General features: G+C 38.8%; 1 protein-coding gene across 1 annotated transcript in view; it reads right to left on the bottom strand.

Annotated features, from left to right (window-relative positions):
• Positions 1 to 6329: 6329 nt before the first annotated feature.
• The window catches only part of pcloa (piccolo presynaptic cytomatrix protein a), a 52634-nt gene continuing 38648 nt past the window's right edge, over positions 6330 to 20315 (bottom strand). The window contains exons 17-27 of the mRNA XM_073838666.1: positions 19956 to 19982; positions 19570 to 19663; positions 18236 to 18307; positions 15595 to 15844; positions 14911 to 15099; positions 13642 to 13803; positions 11781 to 11922; positions 11540 to 11595; positions 10104 to 10238; positions 9533 to 9678; positions 6330 to 9161 (exon numbers count right to left, since the gene is read on the bottom strand). Of these exons, the coding sequence (XP_073694767.1) occupies positions 9018 to 9161; positions 9533 to 9678; positions 10104 to 10238; positions 11540 to 11595; positions 11781 to 11922; positions 13642 to 13803; positions 14911 to 15099; positions 15595 to 15844; positions 18236 to 18307; positions 19570 to 19663; positions 19956 to 19982 (1417 nt within the window). The 3' untranslated portion in view covers positions 6330 to 9017. The remainder of the gene's footprint in view (positions 9162 to 9532; positions 9679 to 10103; positions 10239 to 11539; positions 11596 to 11780; positions 11923 to 13641; positions 13804 to 14910; positions 15100 to 15594; positions 15845 to 18235; positions 18308 to 19569; positions 19664 to 19955; positions 19983 to 20315) is intronic.

Below are 20315 nucleotides of genomic sequence, written 5' to 3'. Positions count from 1 at the left end.
TCAGACAGCACAGACAAATTTATTCAAGCACTCAATTCTGAAGAACTGAAAAACTTACTACACTTACTAATTACTACATTTATTAGCAAAAAAACTGAAACAACTAAAGATGGTGTTAATTTGGCTATAAATGAAATAAGTCACATATATAACAAAGCAACATGCAAAACTGAGTTGAAAATGAAAGGCAAAAAATATAGTAAAAAAAACACCAAAAGATGAAAAATGGTTTGACTCAGACAGCAAAACATTAAGAAAACAACTTAGAAAATTATCAAATCTGAAACATAAAGAACCAAACAATGCTGAAATAAGAACTGAATACTGTTCAAAATTAAAACAATACAAAGACACAATCAGATCAAAAAAAAGAAACACCATCTGACAAAAAGTCTACAAGAAATAGAACATTCAATAAATCACAATCAGGATATGTGGAATAATCTGAACACAACAAAACCACAAGATTTACCAATACAGAATGGAAATATTTGGACAAAACATTTGGAAAATTTATATAAAGAAATCCCTTCAAAACAACTCAATAACAATTACGATCAGATCAAACTAAATCTACAAACTTATGAAAACACAATTAAAAATAATCAAAACCCACTCGACTTCCCAATTACACAGGAAGAATTGACAAAAAAACCTCAAAACCCAAAAAGGTAAAAAAAATCTTGTGGTCCTGACAGCATTCTAGGTGAAATGCTGAAACACAGCACACCTGAGTTTCAGACAGCTGTGCTCAAATTATTTAACCTTGTACTTAGTTCAGGCTGTTTTCCTGACATCTGGAGCCAAGGACTTATTACCCCAATTCACAAGAGTGGAGATAAATTGGACCCTAATAATTTCAGAGGCATTTGTGTGAGCAGTAATCTGGGGAAGTTATTTAGCAGTATTTTAAACAATAGAATTGTGAACTTCCTTAACGAACGCAGTGTCCTGAGCCCCAGTCAGATTGGCTTTCTTCCAAATTACAGAACTACTGACCACATTTACACCCTACACACCCTAACCAATAAACACGTAAAACAGAACAAACATGGAAAAATATTTGCATGCTTTGTCGATTTCAAAAAAGCATTTGATTCTATTTGGCATGACGGACTATATTACAATCTTTTACAAAGTGGTGTAGGGGGTAAAGTTTATGACATTATTAAATCACTGTATTCAAACAACAAATGTGCAATACGAATTGGCAATAAACATACAGAATTCTTCACCCAGAAAAGAGGAGTGCGGCAGGGCTGTAGCCTGAGTCCAACACTGTTCAACATTTACAATAATGAATTAGCGGTGCAGTTGGAACAGTCTACAGCCCCTGGACTCACTCTACAAGACAAAAACATAAAGTTTTTACTGTACGCAGATGATCTGGTGCTGCTGTCATCCACCCCACAGGGACTACAGCAGCATCTATACCTGCTGGAGACTTACTGTCAGAACTGGGCCCTGGCAGTAAACCTCAAAAAGTCCAACATTATAGTCTTTCAGAAAAAGCCCAGATGTCAGGAACACAGACACTAGTTCTATCTAGGCAGCACTGCCCTAGAACACACGATGCAGTACACTTACCTCGGTCTGATCATCACTGCATCGGGGAGTTTCAGTATGGCAGTGAATGCTCTTAAAGATAAAGCTTGAAGAGCTCTATATGCAATTAAGAGAAAATTCCAAAACATTGAATTACCAATTCCAATTTGTAAAATTTTTGATAGTGTAATTCAGCCCATAGCGCTGTATGGAAGTGAGGTATGGGGTCCACTCAGTGATCAGAGCTACACTAGATGGGACAGACATCCAACAGAAGCCCTACACACCGAATTCTCCAAAATGATTCTAAAATTACAAAGGAGAACATAATGCATGTAGGGCAGAATTAGGCCGATTACCATTGATTATTAATATACAAAAAAGATCCCTCAAATTCTGGATGCATCTTAAATCGAGTCCCACAGAATCGCTACATTTTAAAGTGTTACAAACCCAAGAACTGAATCCCGAAAAAAGTCCCCTAAGTCAGCTGGTTCTGAGACTTACTAACCTGACTAACTCTACTAACCAGCACTGCTTCTCGCTCAAACATCAAAATAAATCAAATAATCAAACAATCTAAAAATATATATCTGGAACATTGGGATCAAGAAACTAAATCGCAAAGCAAACTACAATTAAATCAAATTATGAATTGGAAGAATATTTTCAGAGTATTAGGGAGACAAAGCAGAGACAAATCCTGACCAAGTACAGGCTCAGTCAGCACCGTCTAGCCATCGAAACCGGCAGACACAAAAAGAGCTGGTTACCCAGAGAGCAAAGAGTGTGTGCTCACTGCGAGACAGGAGAGATTGAGACAGAGGCGCACTTCCTCCTTCACTGCCACAAATTTAAATAAATTAGAGACCTATATATAAATAAATTCACAAACATCATAAAAAATTTTACAACAATGACTGAAGACGAAAAACTAAAGATAATACTAGGAGAGGGACAGACAGCAGCACTGGCTGCTAGATATGTATGGATGTGCCACAGCCTGAGAGACAGCAGGTGAATGTGTTTAGTGTGTGTAATGTGTATATTATGTCTGACCTCAGTGTGTTTCCCTATTGTCTACCACAGTGATCCTCAGCGTGTATGTGTTTATATGTTAAACACTGTGGTATCAAATGTTCACATGTTCTATTTTGTTACACAGTTTTTCTATTTTGTTATTTAAGTTTAAATAGTTATAATATTTGTATATCTTCTAATTGTTATTATGTTCCTCTACCTATACATATACAAAGCTTTGGCAATATTGTATTTTTTTACAGTCATGCCAATAAAGCAATTTTGAATTTGAATTTGTAAACAGACAGACTAGACTAGATAGTAGACAGACAGATAGATATAGATCAGGGGTGTCCAACCCTGTTCCTGGAGATCTACCATCCTACAAAGTTCAGCTCCAACCCTAATCAAACACACCTGAACCAGCTCATTAATCTCTTAGGTAGCACTTGATAATTACAGACAGCTGTGTTGAAGCAGGGCTGGAACTAAAGTCTGCAGGTAGGTAGATCTCCAGGAACAGGGTTGGGCACCCCTGATATAGACAAACAGATAGATAGTACACAGACATATAGTAGACAGACAGATAGATAGTAGACAAACAGACAAACAAACAAACATAAACAGGCAGAGAGATAGACAGAGACAGATAAATAGTAGACAGACAGACAGATCAATCGATCGATAGACAAATAGACAGACAGATAGTAGACAGGCAGATAGATAGAGACAGATAGATAAGTAGTAGACAGACAGACAGATAGATAGTAGACAGACAGACAGACAGACAGATAGTAGACAGACAGACAGACAAACAGACAGATGATAGATAGATAGATAGATAGATAGATAGATAGATAGATAGATAGATAGATAGATAGATAGATAGATAGATAGACAGATAGACAGATAGTAGACAGATAGTAGACAGACAGATAGAGACAGATAGTAGACAGATAAATAGATCGATCGATAGACAGACCGATAGATAAATAGTAGACAGATGGACAAACAGACAGATATATAGACAGACAGATAGATAGATAGTAGACAGACAGACAGAGACAGATAGTAGACAGACAGATAAATAGATCGATCGATAGACAGACCGATAGATAAATAGTAGACAGATGGACAAACAGACAGATAGATAGACAGACAGATAGATAGTAGACAGATAGATAGATAGTAGACAGACAGACAGAGACAGATAGTAGACAGACAGACAGACAGATAAATAGATCGATCGATAGACAGACCGATAAAATAGTAGACAGATGGACAAACAGACAGATAGTAGACAGACAGATAGATAGGTAGTAGACAGGCAGATAGACAGAGACAGATAGATAGTTGACAGACAGACAGACAGACAGACAGACAGACAGACAGACAGACAGACAGATAGATAGACCGATAGTAGAAAGACAGATAGACAGAAAAGTAGACAGACAGAGACAGATAATAGACAGACAGATAAATAGATCGATCGATAGACAGACCGATAGATAAATAGTAGACAGATGGACAAACAGACAGATAGATAGTAGACAGACAGATAGATAGGTAGTAGACAGGCAGATAGACAGAGACAGATAGATAGTTGACAGACAGACAGATAGTAGACAGGCAGATAGATAGACCGATAGTAGAAAGACAGATAGACAGAAAAGTTGACAGACAGAGACAGATAGTAGACAGACAGATAAATAGATCGATCAATAGACAGACCGATAGATAAATAGTAGACAGATAGACAAACAGACATATAGACAGAGACAGATAGATAGTTGACAGACAGACAGACAGACAGACAGATAGTAGACCGGCAGATAAATAGATCGATCGATAGCCAGACCGATAGATAAATAGTAGACAGAAAGACAAACAGACATATAGACAGAGACAGATAGATAGTTGACAGACAGAGACAGATAGTAGACAGACAGATAAATAGATCGATCGATAGACAGACCGATAGATAAATAGTAGACAGATAGACAAACAGACATATAGACAGTGACAGATATATAGTTGACAGACAGACAGTTAGACAGACAGACAGATAAATAGATCGATCGATAGACAGGCCGATAGATAAATAGTAGACAGACAGACAGACAGACAGACAGACAGACAGACAGACAGACAGACAGACAGACAGATAGACAGATAGATAGATAGATAGATAGATAGATAGATAGATAGATAGATAGATAGATAGATAGATAGATATCAAAATCAACTGCCGGCGGCAGATCATTTTCTTATCTAGCGCCTAAACTCTGGAACAATCTACCTAACACTGTTCGGGAGGCAGACACACTCTGTCAGTTTAAATCTAGATTAAAGACACATCTCTTTAACCTGGCTTACACATAAAATCATTAACACATTTCTATAATTCAAATCCGTTAAAGGATTGTTAGGCTGCATTAATTAGGTCAACCGGAACCGGAAACACCTCCCATAACACCTGATGCACTCGTTGCATCGTAAAAAGAATGGCATCTACGCTAATATTAGTCTGTTTCATTCTTATTCCGAGGTCACCGTAGCCACCAGATCCAGCCTGTATCCGGATCAGATGGTCACTCCAGTCCCCCGGATCCAGTCCGTACCCAGCTTAGAATATGGATCACCACCTAGAGATGACTTCAATAGCCGTGGATGTCAACCAGATGAGCTCCAAGGCGGATCACCAATAAAGACCTCGCCAACCTTGACGGCCATCGGCACTACACCACAGGATCCTGATGAGTTCTCTACAATCAGACATTGGTACAAACTGTTGTTTGGTCTGGCCAGAGGAGAACTGGTCCCCCGACTGAGCCTGGTTTCTCCCAAGGTTTTTTTCTCCATTTCTGTCACCTGTGGAGTTTTGGTTCCTTGCCGCTGTCGCCTCTGGCTTGCTTAGTTGGGGACACTTTCCAGCGATATCGTACACTATTTGAACTGAACTGACGATGATATCACTGAATTCATTGATGAACTGCTTTTAACTGAAAATTGATTGTTACAATAATGCGTTACTTACACACTATTGTGCTGTTTAAATACTGTGCAGTTGCTTTGACACAATCTGTATTGTAAAAGGCGCTATATAAATAAAGGTGACTTGACTTGACTTGACTAGATAGTAGACAGACAGACAGAGACAGATAGTAGACAGACAGATAAATAGATCGATCGATAGACAGACCGATAGATAAATAGTAGACAGATAGACAAACAGACATATAGACAGAGACAGATAGATAGTTGACAGACAGACAGACAGATATTAGACAGGCAGATAGACAGTGACAGATAGATAGACAGACAGACAGACAGTTAGACAGACAGACAGACAGATAAATAGATCGATCGATAGACAGACCGATAGATAAATAGTAGGCAGACAGACAGACAGACAGACAGACAGACAGACAGACAGACAGACAGACAGAGACAGATAGTAGACAGACAGATAAATAGATCGATCGATAGACAGACCGATAGATAAATAGTAGGCAGACAGACAGACAGACAGACAGAGACAGATAGTAGACAGACAGATAAATAGATCGATCGATAGACAGACCGATAGATAAATAGACAGACAGACAGACAGACAGACAGACAGACAGACAGACAGATAGACAGATAGATAGATAGATAGATAGATAGATAGATAGATAGATAGATAGATAGATAGATAGATAGATAGATAGATAGATAGATAGAGTTGTGAAAGTGGTTTACAAATGAATCCACCTCTGGGGGAACTTTACATATATCATTTAATATTTAGACTTGGGGCATTAGCCTTTTATTACAGCACAATTTGCATAATTTATCAATACCGTTTGTGTACAACCACAAAAACCATGACAGCTGGATTTTTTTTTTTCATCAGTTTACATTAAGTGGAAAACCAGACGGATTATACAAGCATATCTTTGTACAGTCAGCATACATATTTAGATCTGATTAATTTTTCATAATCTTTTTCTCTTTTTGTAAATAGAATCTGGACACAAAAATAGTATGAACAAACCACCAACAAAACATGCAACATCCAAAGTGAAAACACCATACGTTTCCTGATTCTACTTGGAGTCAGTAAGGTCAACATCTGCTTGTTATTATACAGGGTTAAATCGGTGTCTGTTGTGCAGGTCAAGTCCAGTCCAGTCCGTCAGAGGCAAGCATGGGGAAAGCTTTTACCCTAGTGCATGTACAACATGTAACACACAGATCAACACACAATCGCTCTTGCTCCTTTCCCTCACACATGCTCCTCGCTGAACCAGAAAACTAATGCAAGATCCTATTTGTACAAAAAGAACATTTTTATCTTTATTTACACGGCTTGTTTTTATTTATTTATTTTTTAAATCATTTTTGCAGAGGTGAAAGTTAGTGTGGCGAGGTGAAAGTGGAGCATGCGTGGATTATTCAAAGGAGGCTGCGTCCGGTTACGATGAATTCATGTGGCGATTTATGATGCTTTTTTCAATTCGTGAACATAAAAAATTATAACACATTCTGGGAGATCAGAATATATTGTGAAAGCTGAGCATTGTATATAAAGCTGAGTGCAGTTGTGTTTCCAGACACTGTGAATGACCAACATAAAATGACCAGTCTGCTATGATCCTGTAAACACATTTGCTATGTACATTTAAATTCTCAATACTAGCAGTTAAATAGTTGAATAGATTCATCAACTCTTCGTTTTTGCAAACTCATTGTGACCTCAAAATAGCAATAAAAAATTAAACAAGCATCAAGCAAAAGACACAACTAAATATATATAAAACAATGTGGAAAAAAAACATAGAAAAATAAAAAAGTCCTCATTCGTAATGCTTAATCTGTCCTCCGACCTCTAAACAATATGCCTTTTCGCTTGCATAGAATAACATACACAGAACCTGCGGATTTTGGTAGTTTGGCAAAAACGCTGGACATTTGAGTGAATCTTTAAGTGCTTGAGCTGTAAAATGGCTGGGTTATGTGTTGTAAAGTTTGTATCCATACATACATAAGTTAAAAGGCATAAAAAAATAAAAAACATAACACTAATGGCATTTGATGTAAGTGTCTGCTTTGCGAAGTGGCCACACTTTTCAGAAAGTATGAAATGGTGCACTCAGCATCTAAACATCTAAAGAAGAAAGTTACAGTTAGCCAAAATGACCTGTTAAATTAAAAATGAACACATTGCAGTCATCACCCTGATCCTCATTGTTATCGCCTTTGAGTTGAACCTGCTTAGATCAAAGATCAGCCAGTAACTTTTAAGCAAGGCTTTTTCATCGAAACCTGAGTGTTAGGAGTTTGTTTTTAACAAAACATACTGTATGCGGACAGACACTACACTGACCCATTCAAACTCTAATCCTTGAGTATTTAAGAGAGATGCGTGTGAGTTTGTGTGGGGGATTGACAGTGTTTGACTGTTTTAAATGGCAGGATGTTTTGAGGAAAAGCTTCCAACCTACATTCGTAAAATGCGAGACACAAAAGTGCAAATCATATAACAGTGCTGGATTTGACATTTTCAACTGATGCTGCTGCATATTGGAGATATTTCGACTGTCACATTCATCAAAATGAGATCGCAAATCATAACAATCAGCGAACACTTTCTATTCGATTTCCCATTCATTTCAGTGTGAGTCATATTAGACCGGCAGTTTTCTTAAACGTTTGTAATTATCTACTTCTTGATTCCTAAAGCTCTGAAACTGTATCTCTGAATGAAGCGAAAGACGAAAGTGTTACTTCTGTGAGTGGAAATAACCATACGGACACAACAAGTCATCACAACATCCAATAAATCATAATTCATTCATTGAAATCTGTCTATATATACCATAAAATACTCTTCTAATCCGTTGATAATATGCTTTAAATATCAGTTCTTTCAACACATAATAACATCTGAGAGGAGAGGGAATGTAACATAATAAATATCTAAAACGGAATTCGTCTCTATCATACAAAAATAATGTATATGATATTCGTCTCTATCTGTAAATAATCATAATGTTCTCATATGAATAATGCACAGACGGGATAAATAAACTTTCACTCTATCATCTAACTGTCTGTTGTGGCCCAATGTACACACATACATCAATATAAATATGTGTTGATAAGTGATTGTGAAAGTGCATGTACACATATACGTATGAACATTGTGTGAATCTCCGACTCAATTTTTTGAGCTTTTTCCACTGTAAAGATCTGCGTCTTGTCAGTAAGGGTCAGATCCTTTCTGTAAACACCATTATACACCTGTTTCTCCATGGCTTGGGTTAACACAATCACACGTGCCAGTGCAATCGGCAAGCTCCCTGTGTCGGCCCTCCAAATCCAGCTCAGTTTAGTCCCAAAGAGTGCGGCAGAGATGTGCGACTCCACTGCCTGGTCTGTCCTTGCGCCTCATCTGACCGCCGTCTTTAGGAGTGGATCTGAGCTGTGCTGGCCAGCAGCTTGTGCCAGCTCACCACCCGTTTCCGCAGGTCTACCTTATCAAGCCACACGTAGGCTTCGCCGATTAGGGTCTTCTTTACGAATTTGCCTCCGTTTGAAACAAGAAAGAGCTACAAGGGTTGAAATAAATATACAGTCAAACCAAACCTTCAACATTTTTCACATTATCACAGTTTATTCAGTATAGTTTAGAAAATGGTAATAAAATATGACAAGAACTCAAGAGTTAAACTGTGTCAGAATAAATTCATTTTGAAAATGTCAGATAACGTATGTAACATGTTTTGGTATAATATATAACAGTTTACTTTATTTTGCTATCCTCACTTACAAAAATGAACTATAGTGTCCTGCACCAACTAGTAAAAAAAATAAAAATAAATATATCTGGGGTCTGAATAATTTTTGGTTTGACTGTAAATCCCATGACTTCAAGTCGGGGTAAATTTTTAGCACTCTAGTACAGTGATGTCTGACTTACCTGAATAGAGTGACCTGTGGGGTTCATGCAGAAGCGGAAAGTTTCGTTGAAAGACGGTTCGCGATCATGACGACACACTCTGGTTTTCTTCTTGATGATTCTTTTCTGAGTGGCCACATTCACCACATAGAGCTTCACATACAGGTCTGTAAAACAACATCAAAATTAAGTACTAAAGGATTAGATCACTCGTAGAATACATATTTCCTGATAATTAACTCGTCATCCAAGATGTTCATGTCTTTCCTCAGTCGAAAAGAAATGATGGTTTTTGAGGAAAACATTCCAGGATTTTTATCAATATAGTGGACTTCAATGGGGATCAGCGGGTGTTGGTCCACATCGAAGTCCACTATACGGAGAAAAAATTTCCTTTTGACTGAAGAAAGAAAGACATGAACATCTTGGATGACATATGGGTGAGTAAACTATCAGGAAATTTTTAGTCAAGAAGTGAACTAATCCTTTAGGATTTCCCATCCCAAGTCCAGCAGGAAATGCATCAAAACATTTCTGTAAGTTTCTGTAGGTTTATGAGCAAGACGTGTATTGCAGTCATGTGTCTTGTTACCTGGGAGGTGGTCGGGAGACTTGAATTTGTAAGTGATGTTTCTGCACTGTAGGATCTCAAGCACAAGGTGTTCTCCCTCTGTCTTCATCTCTTTCTTCAGGGCGATCTTTATCTCCCCCATCACCTGAGTCTTACCTAACCGGGCAGACACAGACAGGTCAATTTTGCAATTCTTCTTCCTATCTGTTATCTCTGTATATCTTCCTTCCAAATTCTGTGAATCTCTCAGCATGAGGAGCATACAGACAGTGATAAATAACAATGCACAGGAAAAAGATGAATCCAGGAAGAACTATTATTACACCCTTATTTTAGAAATATATATACACACAGTTGAGGTCAAAAGTTTACATACACCTTGCAGAATCTGCAAAATGTTCATTATTTTACCAAAATAAGAGGGATCATAAAAAATGCATGGTATTTTTTATACAGTACCAACCTGAATAAGATATTTCACATAAAAGACATTTACATATAGTCTACAATGGAAAATAATGGTTGAATTTATAAAAATTACCTCATTCAAAAGATTTTTAATACTGTGTTGTTACTTGAATGATCCATAGCTATTTTGTTTAGTGATAGTTGATCACGAGTCCCTTGTTGCTGTTTTTCAGAAAAATCCTTCAGGTTCAGGAATTTTTGTGTATTTGAATACTTTCTAACAATGACTGTATGATTTTGAGATCCATTTTTTACACTGAGGACAACTGAGGGACTCATATGCAACTATTACAGAAGGTTCAAACCTTCACTGATGCTTCAGAAGTAAAAACAATGCATTAAGAGCCAGGGGTGTAAACTTTTGGACAGAATATAAATGTGCATTTTTCTTATTTTGCCTAAATATCATTTTTTTTTTTTTAGAACTGTCCTTCAAAAGCTACAGAGGATACTTAGATGTTTCCCAGAAAACAAAATAAGTAAAATTTACCCTGATCATAAAAATCAAAGAGCCCTCGGCTCTTAATGCATCATGTTTTCTTCTAAAGCATCAGTGAGCTTTTGAACCTTCTGTAACAGTTGCATATGAGTCCCTCAGTTGCCCTCAGTGTAAAAGAAAGATGGATCTCAAAATCATACAGTCATTGTTGCAAAAGGTAATTTTTAAAATTTAAAAATTTCAATAGGAATTATTTTCTCTGGAGACTCTATATGTGAATGTCTTGTATGTGAAAATGTGAAATGTGAAATATCTTATTCAGGTCAGCGCTAAATAAAAAATAACATGCATTTTGTATGGTCCCTCTTATTTTGGTAAAATAATGAACATTTAGCAGATTCTGCAAGGTGAATGTAAACTTTTGACCTCAACTGTATGTATGCATATAAGAAATTCAACTGCTGCCACATTGTACTCCCAAATACCCTGCTATTGACACAAACATGCACAAATAATCACAAAACCACACAACATCCCGTGCAAACATTACCCTCTGTATCTCCATGAGCGGATTTCACAGCTTCTGTGCCGTTTGGAATTTTTCCACTGAATAATAAATAACATCAGGTCAGAGAACGGATGGTGTGCCAAGAAAATGAAGGGATTTGAATAAATAATAACCAAAAAAGCAGTCTAGATGCTACCAAATAAAACCATGAAATTGTAGGCTATTTCAAACAAAACATGACTGATTAGCAAATATTATGTGAGTCATATGCAAAAGCACTCACAATCTGGGAACCTGGAAGATTGCACTATCCACCGCATTGGTCCCGCCCTCTTCATCCAATAGGCTAAAGGCACTGCCACTCAGACCGCTATCCAATGAGGCTGCAGTAACAGGAGCATCACCAGATCTATGGCTGCGGGACGCTGTTTTTGAAGTTGATTATGTGAATTGCATGAGTCACTACTCAACTATCAATCATAGGGGTAGATATCCACATATCCACTCCCAACACACGCACACATACATACACACAAATAGATACTGCTGGCAACATTTAAAGAAGCATGACAGCACTCCATAAATGAAAGGAAATATCACAGAGAGAGATATGCTAAGCAGACATCAGATGACAGAAGCAAAAGCACAGACATAACAAATTAAACTGTTCATTAGTAAACTGTGTGTTTGAGTTTTGTACATTAAGTAATCCATTATGCTAATTCTCTAAGTTTATTTTATTTGTGGTTACTTCTGATTAATCATTTTTTATTTATTTATTTTTTAAATGTTGATGCAGTGTTTGACTGAGAGTGATGGTGATGGTGTGACGTGGGATGCATGGTTTTGGCGCGTAATTCATGCACACAGTCTTTTCCAAACAGATTCAGCAACAGTAGCAAAAGCAGTCTCAAAGGATAATGAGACTCTCAAGATGGTCAGGGGGTCGGCGTTCCCTCTTAGCGTTTGTCATCACAGGTGAGCGCTACTGTTTTAGGTGACCCCTGGTTTTAGGAAAGCACGTTGCTGGACTGTTGAACCAGACTGAGACTCGCTGCATGAATTTCCTGTGAAGTGGCAGAGGGCAGATTCCAGTCGAAAGTAAGCATCACTAGCTCCTAATCACTTGAAAAACTTTGACCTCGAAGGTTGCAAGGCATGTATTTGCACTACAAAGCGTCACTGCTACTCTATTGTGAATCAGCAAAATTAAGGCCTGTTCATATCAACATGGATATTCGACCAGAAAAATCAGCCTACATGTGATTTCACTCTATATATATTTACTCTATATATATATTAAAGGGATAGTTAAGCCAAAAATGAAAATTCTGTCATTAATTATTCATGTTGTTCCAAACCTGTGAGACGTTCATTGATCTTCGAAACACAAATTAAGATATTTTTGATGAAATCCAAGAGATTTCTGACCCTGCATAGACAGCAATGTAACTACCACATTCAAGGCCCAGAAAGGTAGTAAGGACATTTTTTAAAATGGTCCATGTGAAATCAGTGGTTCAATCTTAATTTTATGAAGACAATTTCTTCTCCTCCCTGTCAGTCTTTGACGGGTGTTCATAACAGAGAAGAAATTTCATTTTTTGGGTAAACTCTCCCTTTAATTTCACATGTTTGTCACAATATTTAATTAGAATAATTTTGCTTTTACCTGTTAATTGTTTAAAATGTTGCAATAAACATTAAAAATTACTAAAAAAAATTGATCTTGGTGTGAACAGGCCTTTTACTTGATAGCAAAATTCATACTAATGCTAAGCATAAAAATTCAAATATTGTTTCTTTGTGTCTTTAACTCAAATTTATTTACATGTCAAGGAATATTTAGTACTGGGATGTTTAGGAGCATCTAAACAAATTACTTCATAACTGCAGACTTACTTCCTTGACCATCTAATTTGTGTAAAGGGGGATCCAGTTGCTCACTTTCGTCTGGAAAGACCCTTCGGAGAGCGCCCCCTTCCCGCAGTGCCCTTCGCAGGCACAAAAGCATCCTTTGCAATTCAACTAGAGTATCCTCAGCTAGTTCCCCTAGTTAAGATGTGCGTTAGTAACTCAACATCCTCTCGCTCTCTCTCTCTCTCTTGCTGTCATCGGCAATCATACGAGACGTCAACTCTCACCTCCGTCCGGCTGCGGCCTCTCTTCAGACATGGCTTTCCTGAGGGTCAGGTGACGGCCGTCAGGGATCTCATTGGCCGGCGACTCGGACGGGGCTCTCTGAATGGTGAGCACACCAACTACGCTGTGCCTGTGGTGCCTCAGGTCGAGGCGGCCATTTTGGGCTGGGGCCATATATCAGCCACGGTGTTGGGGGGCGAGAAGGAGGGGAGGTTTGGAGAAGGGAGAAGGGAGGCGAGATGGAGACTCAGAGTATGAACTCGTCACAACATGGACACCACCAGCTTTTACTGTAGGTCATAGTCACATGCAGCCACAGTACGCTTACAGCGTCGACTGAGGTGCAGTGTAGGCCAGCGAGAGCCGCAGAGAGAGTGGAGGCAGGGTGGGATGGTGCTTTAAGGAGCGGGCGGCCACATGCACGGCCATCTCGGTGGAGTGGGGAAGCTGCTGAAAAGCCGGCCGTCTGGGTCAGAAAACAACTCAATAGGACAAATAAAAGAGGAGCTTGTTAGGGCTGTTGTGGAGGGCTTAAGTGGGCAAAACGTGTTGCTACGTGTTGTGTGCTGGTAAGGGATGGTCATTCGAGAAACTGAGCAGATTTTACTTAAATAACTTAGTTGGCAGGGTTTCAACACGTCTCTTTGGGGTAAAAAGGACAAGTCTGCCGACTAGGTGCCTGACGTGTGCAGTCAGATCTCCTCACAGTGATTAACAGGTCTTGGTAATCATAATTAGCATCCTGTGAAAGGCAGCAAAGTGCCTGACTAGGTCAGAATTTGTACTTATTTTTGAAGATTTTTCAGGCTGGACTAATCCATTCTTTAAAAATCTACCAATATTTTATGCATATGCTTATTGTGTGTTCCTTGGGAAATCAAAGCCATGCGCTACAGGAACGGGAATTTTAAAGGGTGAGTTTTAAGGATCCAGTTAGCCCTATTACTTTTTAAATAAATTATTTATTGGGCAGTTTAGCTTTATTGTGTTTTCTGAGTTGAAAAATATTGGAAAAAGAATAAAACTGTTTCTGTATGTGTGCAAACGTGACGAGTTCCCAACACACCGTTGAGAACACACAGGCGAATTGGAAGTGAAGTGACAGACTGTGACCATAGGGGGACCAGAGGAAGTAAAACGGGAGAAACCAGAAAACAACAACAGAGATTGGAAAAAAAACAAAACAAAAGAGGGCAGTGAAAAAGAACAGAAGGAGGAACAGATGAGTGCGAAGGCAGCCATGCTGTGGAGCTTTTATTTGCGTCGTTTACTTGGTTGGAGACGGGGCTGCTGGCCGGCAGCTTCGGCCGGTGCCGCGGCATCGTCAAGGTGTGCCCGGGCCGTGCCACTTTTGCCATGAGCACGAGGGCCTCCGTGGGGGCGAGCTTGGCCCTCGGAGAGGGACGGCTTCGTTGTGCTGGGGCTACTGTGAGATTTCTCAATAGTAGGGACCTGCGTGTCTAAAACAACCAGAACCAAATTACCACAAGGGCGTTTCATTCCCTTTACTTTTGCCTATTTATTCATTTTAATTCTTCAAAAATCATTCTTATTTATTACGTTGTTAGGTTATTTGAAATGATTGAGTCTCCATCTGACACAACTGATATGATACTTAAGGTCCAACTATTGTGCCCTAGTTAGCATCTAAGCAGGCTGCTTCCTGTCAGAGCGGCCCTGTCACACCCTGTGTGAGGTGATTGAAGTGAAGCGCTGGTGAGCTCAGCGCTGTTGTGAACTGAACACACATATATGGAAAGCGAGAAGCCAAAGCTAGGAAGCTCGAGTAATACAAGATGGAGAGAGATCCAATGAAAGCAGGAACAGTACAGAGAGAGGAAGAGAAGACAGATGCATAGAAATGACAGCAGTAGAAGGATGGAAAAGAGGAAGACATCACGACTGGATATGTGAAAGGAGAAGTGGCAGAGGTGCCATGCAACTTGCGGTCCTACCCTTGGCAGGGTCAGGGAAGATTCCGTGACTACGGCTCTTGATGACCGAGGATTTGGGCGAGTCGTCCTTGCTGTGACCGGAGGTCTTTGGGGAATGCTGGCTTCCGTGTCCAGCGGGGGGTTTGGGTGAGTGCTGGCGGCCCTGTCCCGTGTGAGAACGCCGGTGGTGCTCGCCCTCGCTCTGCTCTTTCAGAGGCAGCCAGCGTGGGACATTGTCCAGTTGGGCCGTGTTGGACAGGTCGATTAGTACCTACAAAGCCACATACATTTACAATTTCATTATTATTCAATGATAGTAGTGTGTTTTTATGTATATATATTAGTGGTGGGCCGTTATCGGCGTTAACGTGCTGCGTTAACGTGAGACTCATATTGCGCGATAAAAAAATATCGCCGTTAATCTATTCTCAAAGTTGGGTTGGGAGCTGGGTCTAAACTACGCAAGATATGATGACTTTCACCTTGATATTTTAGCGCGGATGACGTATATCTAGTTGAATTGCACTGTAGGGGGCGAGAACAAGTCTTCAACTTCTGTGAAATTACCACATCAAATGAGACGTGCAGACATGGATGCAGCTATGAAGCCGCTTCAGGGCAGGTGCGTGCGTTGCTAGACCCTTTTTACTGGGGCATGTGCCCCAATGAAAATCTGCTGTGGCCCAGTAAAATCTCAAGTTTGAGTTATAATTTACTTTGATAATCCCGAAATAAAGACATTAAACTATATGCAACAACTGAATTGACGCTTCTAAAAGCAACGCAGTTTATTAGAAGACTATGCACGCAGATAGGCTATCCATACCCGCGCGCCTGTGTATTTTACGGGAACGCGCACGTCGTACAGCCTTTTGCGCAGAAGTACTTGGTTACACAAGTTTGTATAGTTAATTGTGTTGTAAATGCAATTGTCAAGCAGTTTGTAATGCATTTTGGAAACAGGAGATGAGCGCCTGGTCTAATGCGCCACCTGGCTTGAGAAACCCGTTCTCAAAGACTTACTTTTAGTCATTATTTGGGTAGCACACATATTCTGAATGCCTTCAGCAGAATTTAAATTAGTCATTTTAATCTAGATTAATCTAGATTAATTTCAAGGTTTAATCTAGATTAATCTAGATTAAAAAAATTAATCTATGCCCACCACTAATATATATATATTAGTGGTGGGCCGTTATCGGCGTTAACGTGCTGCGTTAACGTGCTGCGTTAACGTGAGACTCTTATCGGGCGATAAAAAAAATATTGCCGTTAATCTATTCTCAAAGTTGGGTTGGGAGCTGGGTCTATACTACGCAAGCTATGATGACTTTCACCTTGATATTTTAGCACGGATGTATACCTAGCCTAATTGCACTGGGGGCGAGAACGAGTCTTCGAACCTGTGTGTATGCCTACTGTGAAATTACCACATCAAACGAGACATGCTAACATGGATGCAGCTATGAAGCCGCCGGGTTTGCTTCAGGGCAGGGGCGTTGCTAGACCCTTTTTACTGGAGCACGTGCGTGAGTTATAATTTACTTTGATAATCCCGAAATAAATACATTAAACTATATGCAACAACTGAATTGACGCTTCTAAAAGCAACGCAGTTTAACCGAAGACTATGCACGCAGATATCCATGCCCGTGCACGTCTGTGCATTTAACTGCAACGCGCACGTCGTGCAGCCTTTTATGCAGAAGTACATGCAGTGTAGGAATAGTTGGTTACACAAGTTTGTATAGTTGTGTTGTAAATGCAATTGTCAAGCAGTTTGTGATGCATTTTGGAAACAGGAGATAAGCCCCTGGTCTAATGCGCCACCTGGCTTGAGAAACCCGTTCTCAGACTTACTTTTAGTCATTATTTGGGTAGCACACATATTCTGAATGCCTTTGGCAGAATTCAAATTAATATATATATATATACATAAGTTTGAGTTTGGTGAGGGGTAATTGAGAATCAATAGAGGACAGTCACGTGAGAGGAGGCAATGCCTCCATCGTGATATGATTGGATATGACTGGTTATGTTCGGCTGTGATTGGTTCATGCAATAAACCCTGCCTCTTATATTTGTGCGCGTTCCACATTCGCAAATCAGTCTGAATGAACAATATAGAGGTGTTAATGGGAAGTCTAATTTAAAAATAGTAAGTAAACAACTCACACACTTGAATATAACAACTTTGTTACATAAGACTAAAATGGCCTGAAAATATGATCTGTGGAGTTTTTAGCGAGTAATCAGCTTGGTGAAATTTGAAGTACATCTCTGTTCTGTGACCAATATTCACAGAGCTTTGCTGGCTAATGATCCGAGAAATTTAAAAATAGTTAAAAGTTAACTATTAAAAACAATAGCTGAACATAAGTTCACAAATAAAATATATTGTTTAAATTATTACTGCCTTGAGTTATTATTTTGAAATAAATGTAAAATGCTTAAACACACTAAATTGATAATATTCATACTGGGCTTTAATAAACAGAATACTGATAAAATTTTTAATGTAAAAAAAAAAAAAAAATAGAAAAAAACAATTTTGAACACCACTGATATTTAAATATATATACATATACTTGTGTATCTTTTAACACACATTGGACTTGGTGTTTAATCTTTCAAAGTGTGTTTACAGCTTGCAGCTTCTCACCTCTCCCAGGAAGTCATTGGCAGAGCTCTTGTCGTAGTCCCACACGCTGACCTCCAGTGTCTTCTTTCTCAGCTAAACACACACCACACAAACACAGAGTAATCATTGCCAAGATTTACTTTGTGACCCCATCACCATACATTAGTTTAATGTACTTATTCTAAGTAACTTAAACTAAACTAATCCATAGTTCATTTCTAAATGAGGAGAAGGAAACATCTTATAAACACAGAAAAAAAATTTATTCGTATTTTTTTTTGTTTTTCAGTAGAAACATCTTTAAACACCCTTAAACAAGATACATTTACATGAGAAGCTATATTATAAAAAACACACTTCCATTTAAAACCCAAAAGTATGATTTGCATGATATTATAAACTTGTGCCTTATATTGTCCAATTGCAAGAAATAAAGTCAGAATTGACAGAATCTGATTTTTTTTCTTAGAATTGTGAGACATAATCTTGCAAATTATAATGTCAGATTCTGACGGGGACATTTTCTTAGAATTGTGAGCTAATTCTGACTTAATAACTCGCAATTATGTGTTATAAACTCAGAATTGCAAGGTACAAAAAAAGTCAGAATTACAAGTTTATATCTTGCAATTCTGACTTTTTAACAATTGTGAGTTTATATCTCACAACTCTAAGAAAAAAGTGAGAATTACCTTTTTTCATTTTTATTTCAGTGGTGGAAAATTGCTTCCGTATAAAACAATTATTTGGAATTGAAAACATATTTCACAATATAACTGTTTCAACTGTGATTTTCAAATAAATACAGCCTCTGTGAGCAAAAGAGACTTTCTGAGACATTCTGAACCTTTAAACTTTGCTTCTGAGGTAAATTTATTTTGCTTTTAGAACGTTTAGATGCTTTAACTGGAAAACAAGACAAAAATACTGATTAAGAAAACATCTCTTTTCTGTTAAACCAGCAAACATCTCCAACACGATATGCAGCACTGGAGCATTAAATCCAGATGGTTTTCAATACAAGCCTCATCTACCTGCATTCTGTCTTTCTCTCTCAATTAAGAGCCACTCGCCTCGCTTCAATAGTCCAGTAAAAACATATCAATCACATCTGTCTGCAGCAGCCTCAGAGAGCTCAACAGACTCAGGAAGCTCTTTGGTCTTAATTAGACTAAAGCACTTCTGGGAGACAACAGACTTTTCCCTGTTTGCACCAAAAGCCTGAGATCCTCTCTGAAGAGCTTTCAGATAATTGAAATCTCAAAACTGACATGAGATGTTCAAACTAAAAAAAGCATCAGACGTTTCTGTTTGTTTTCTAGACGTGTGCAAATGATTGCGAATTTGTATTTCACCTGTTCCAGGTGGATATTTTTGTAGATGACAGTCTGGTTCCACTCCGGGTTCAGGGTCTTCTGGACATGTTTGGACCTTCTTTTGTTTTCAGCACTGCAATTAGATAACATACCACAAGAGGTCACCTTCAGTTGCAGGTAGGAAATCAATTTGGTACAAACGTAACCATGAAACACCCCACACTGGTGGCAAATGGTTTGCACAATGGAGGACATCTAGTATAGGCCCACTTGTGTTGCTGCAGTGACCATATACTACATTGAGAAAATGATCAAATGCATAATGATGATATAAAAGAGCAAAACACTACATCACTAAGCCATTCATCTCCAAGCATGGCCAAGTCTTGTATAATGTGCTGGTATGATAGGAAATAATCACATACCTGGCATTCTGCACAACCATGACCTGACTGTGAAGATCCAGCATGCAGCAAAAACAGACAACAATCAGTGATGAGTGAGAGACTGCAAAGGGGTGTGTGTGTGTGTGTGTGTGTGTGTGTGTGTGTGTGTGTGTGTGTGTGTGTGTGTTTGCAGTAGCCCATGCATTCATGCCCATATGGAGCAGAGAAATGGAGAGCTCCTGTTTCTGTAGGTTCAATCCAAGTACTGCATGATCAGATGAGAGCCAGAAATGATCCGAAACACACATACACAAACATACACACCAGCCTGCAAACATCAATCAGCGCTATCATTTTACACACAAACTCAACTGGTATTGATTTTCCTCTTTTGCTGAC

This window comes from Garra rufa, chromosome 4 (assembly GCF_049309525.1).
Source record: "Garra rufa chromosome 4, GarRuf1.0, whole genome shotgun sequence".
NCBI classification, from domain to species: Eukaryota; Metazoa; Chordata; class Actinopteri; order Cypriniformes; family Cyprinidae; genus Garra; species Garra rufa.
Note: the sequence above shows the minus strand (reverse complement) of the source record. Positions and strands in the feature narration are given on the sequence as shown.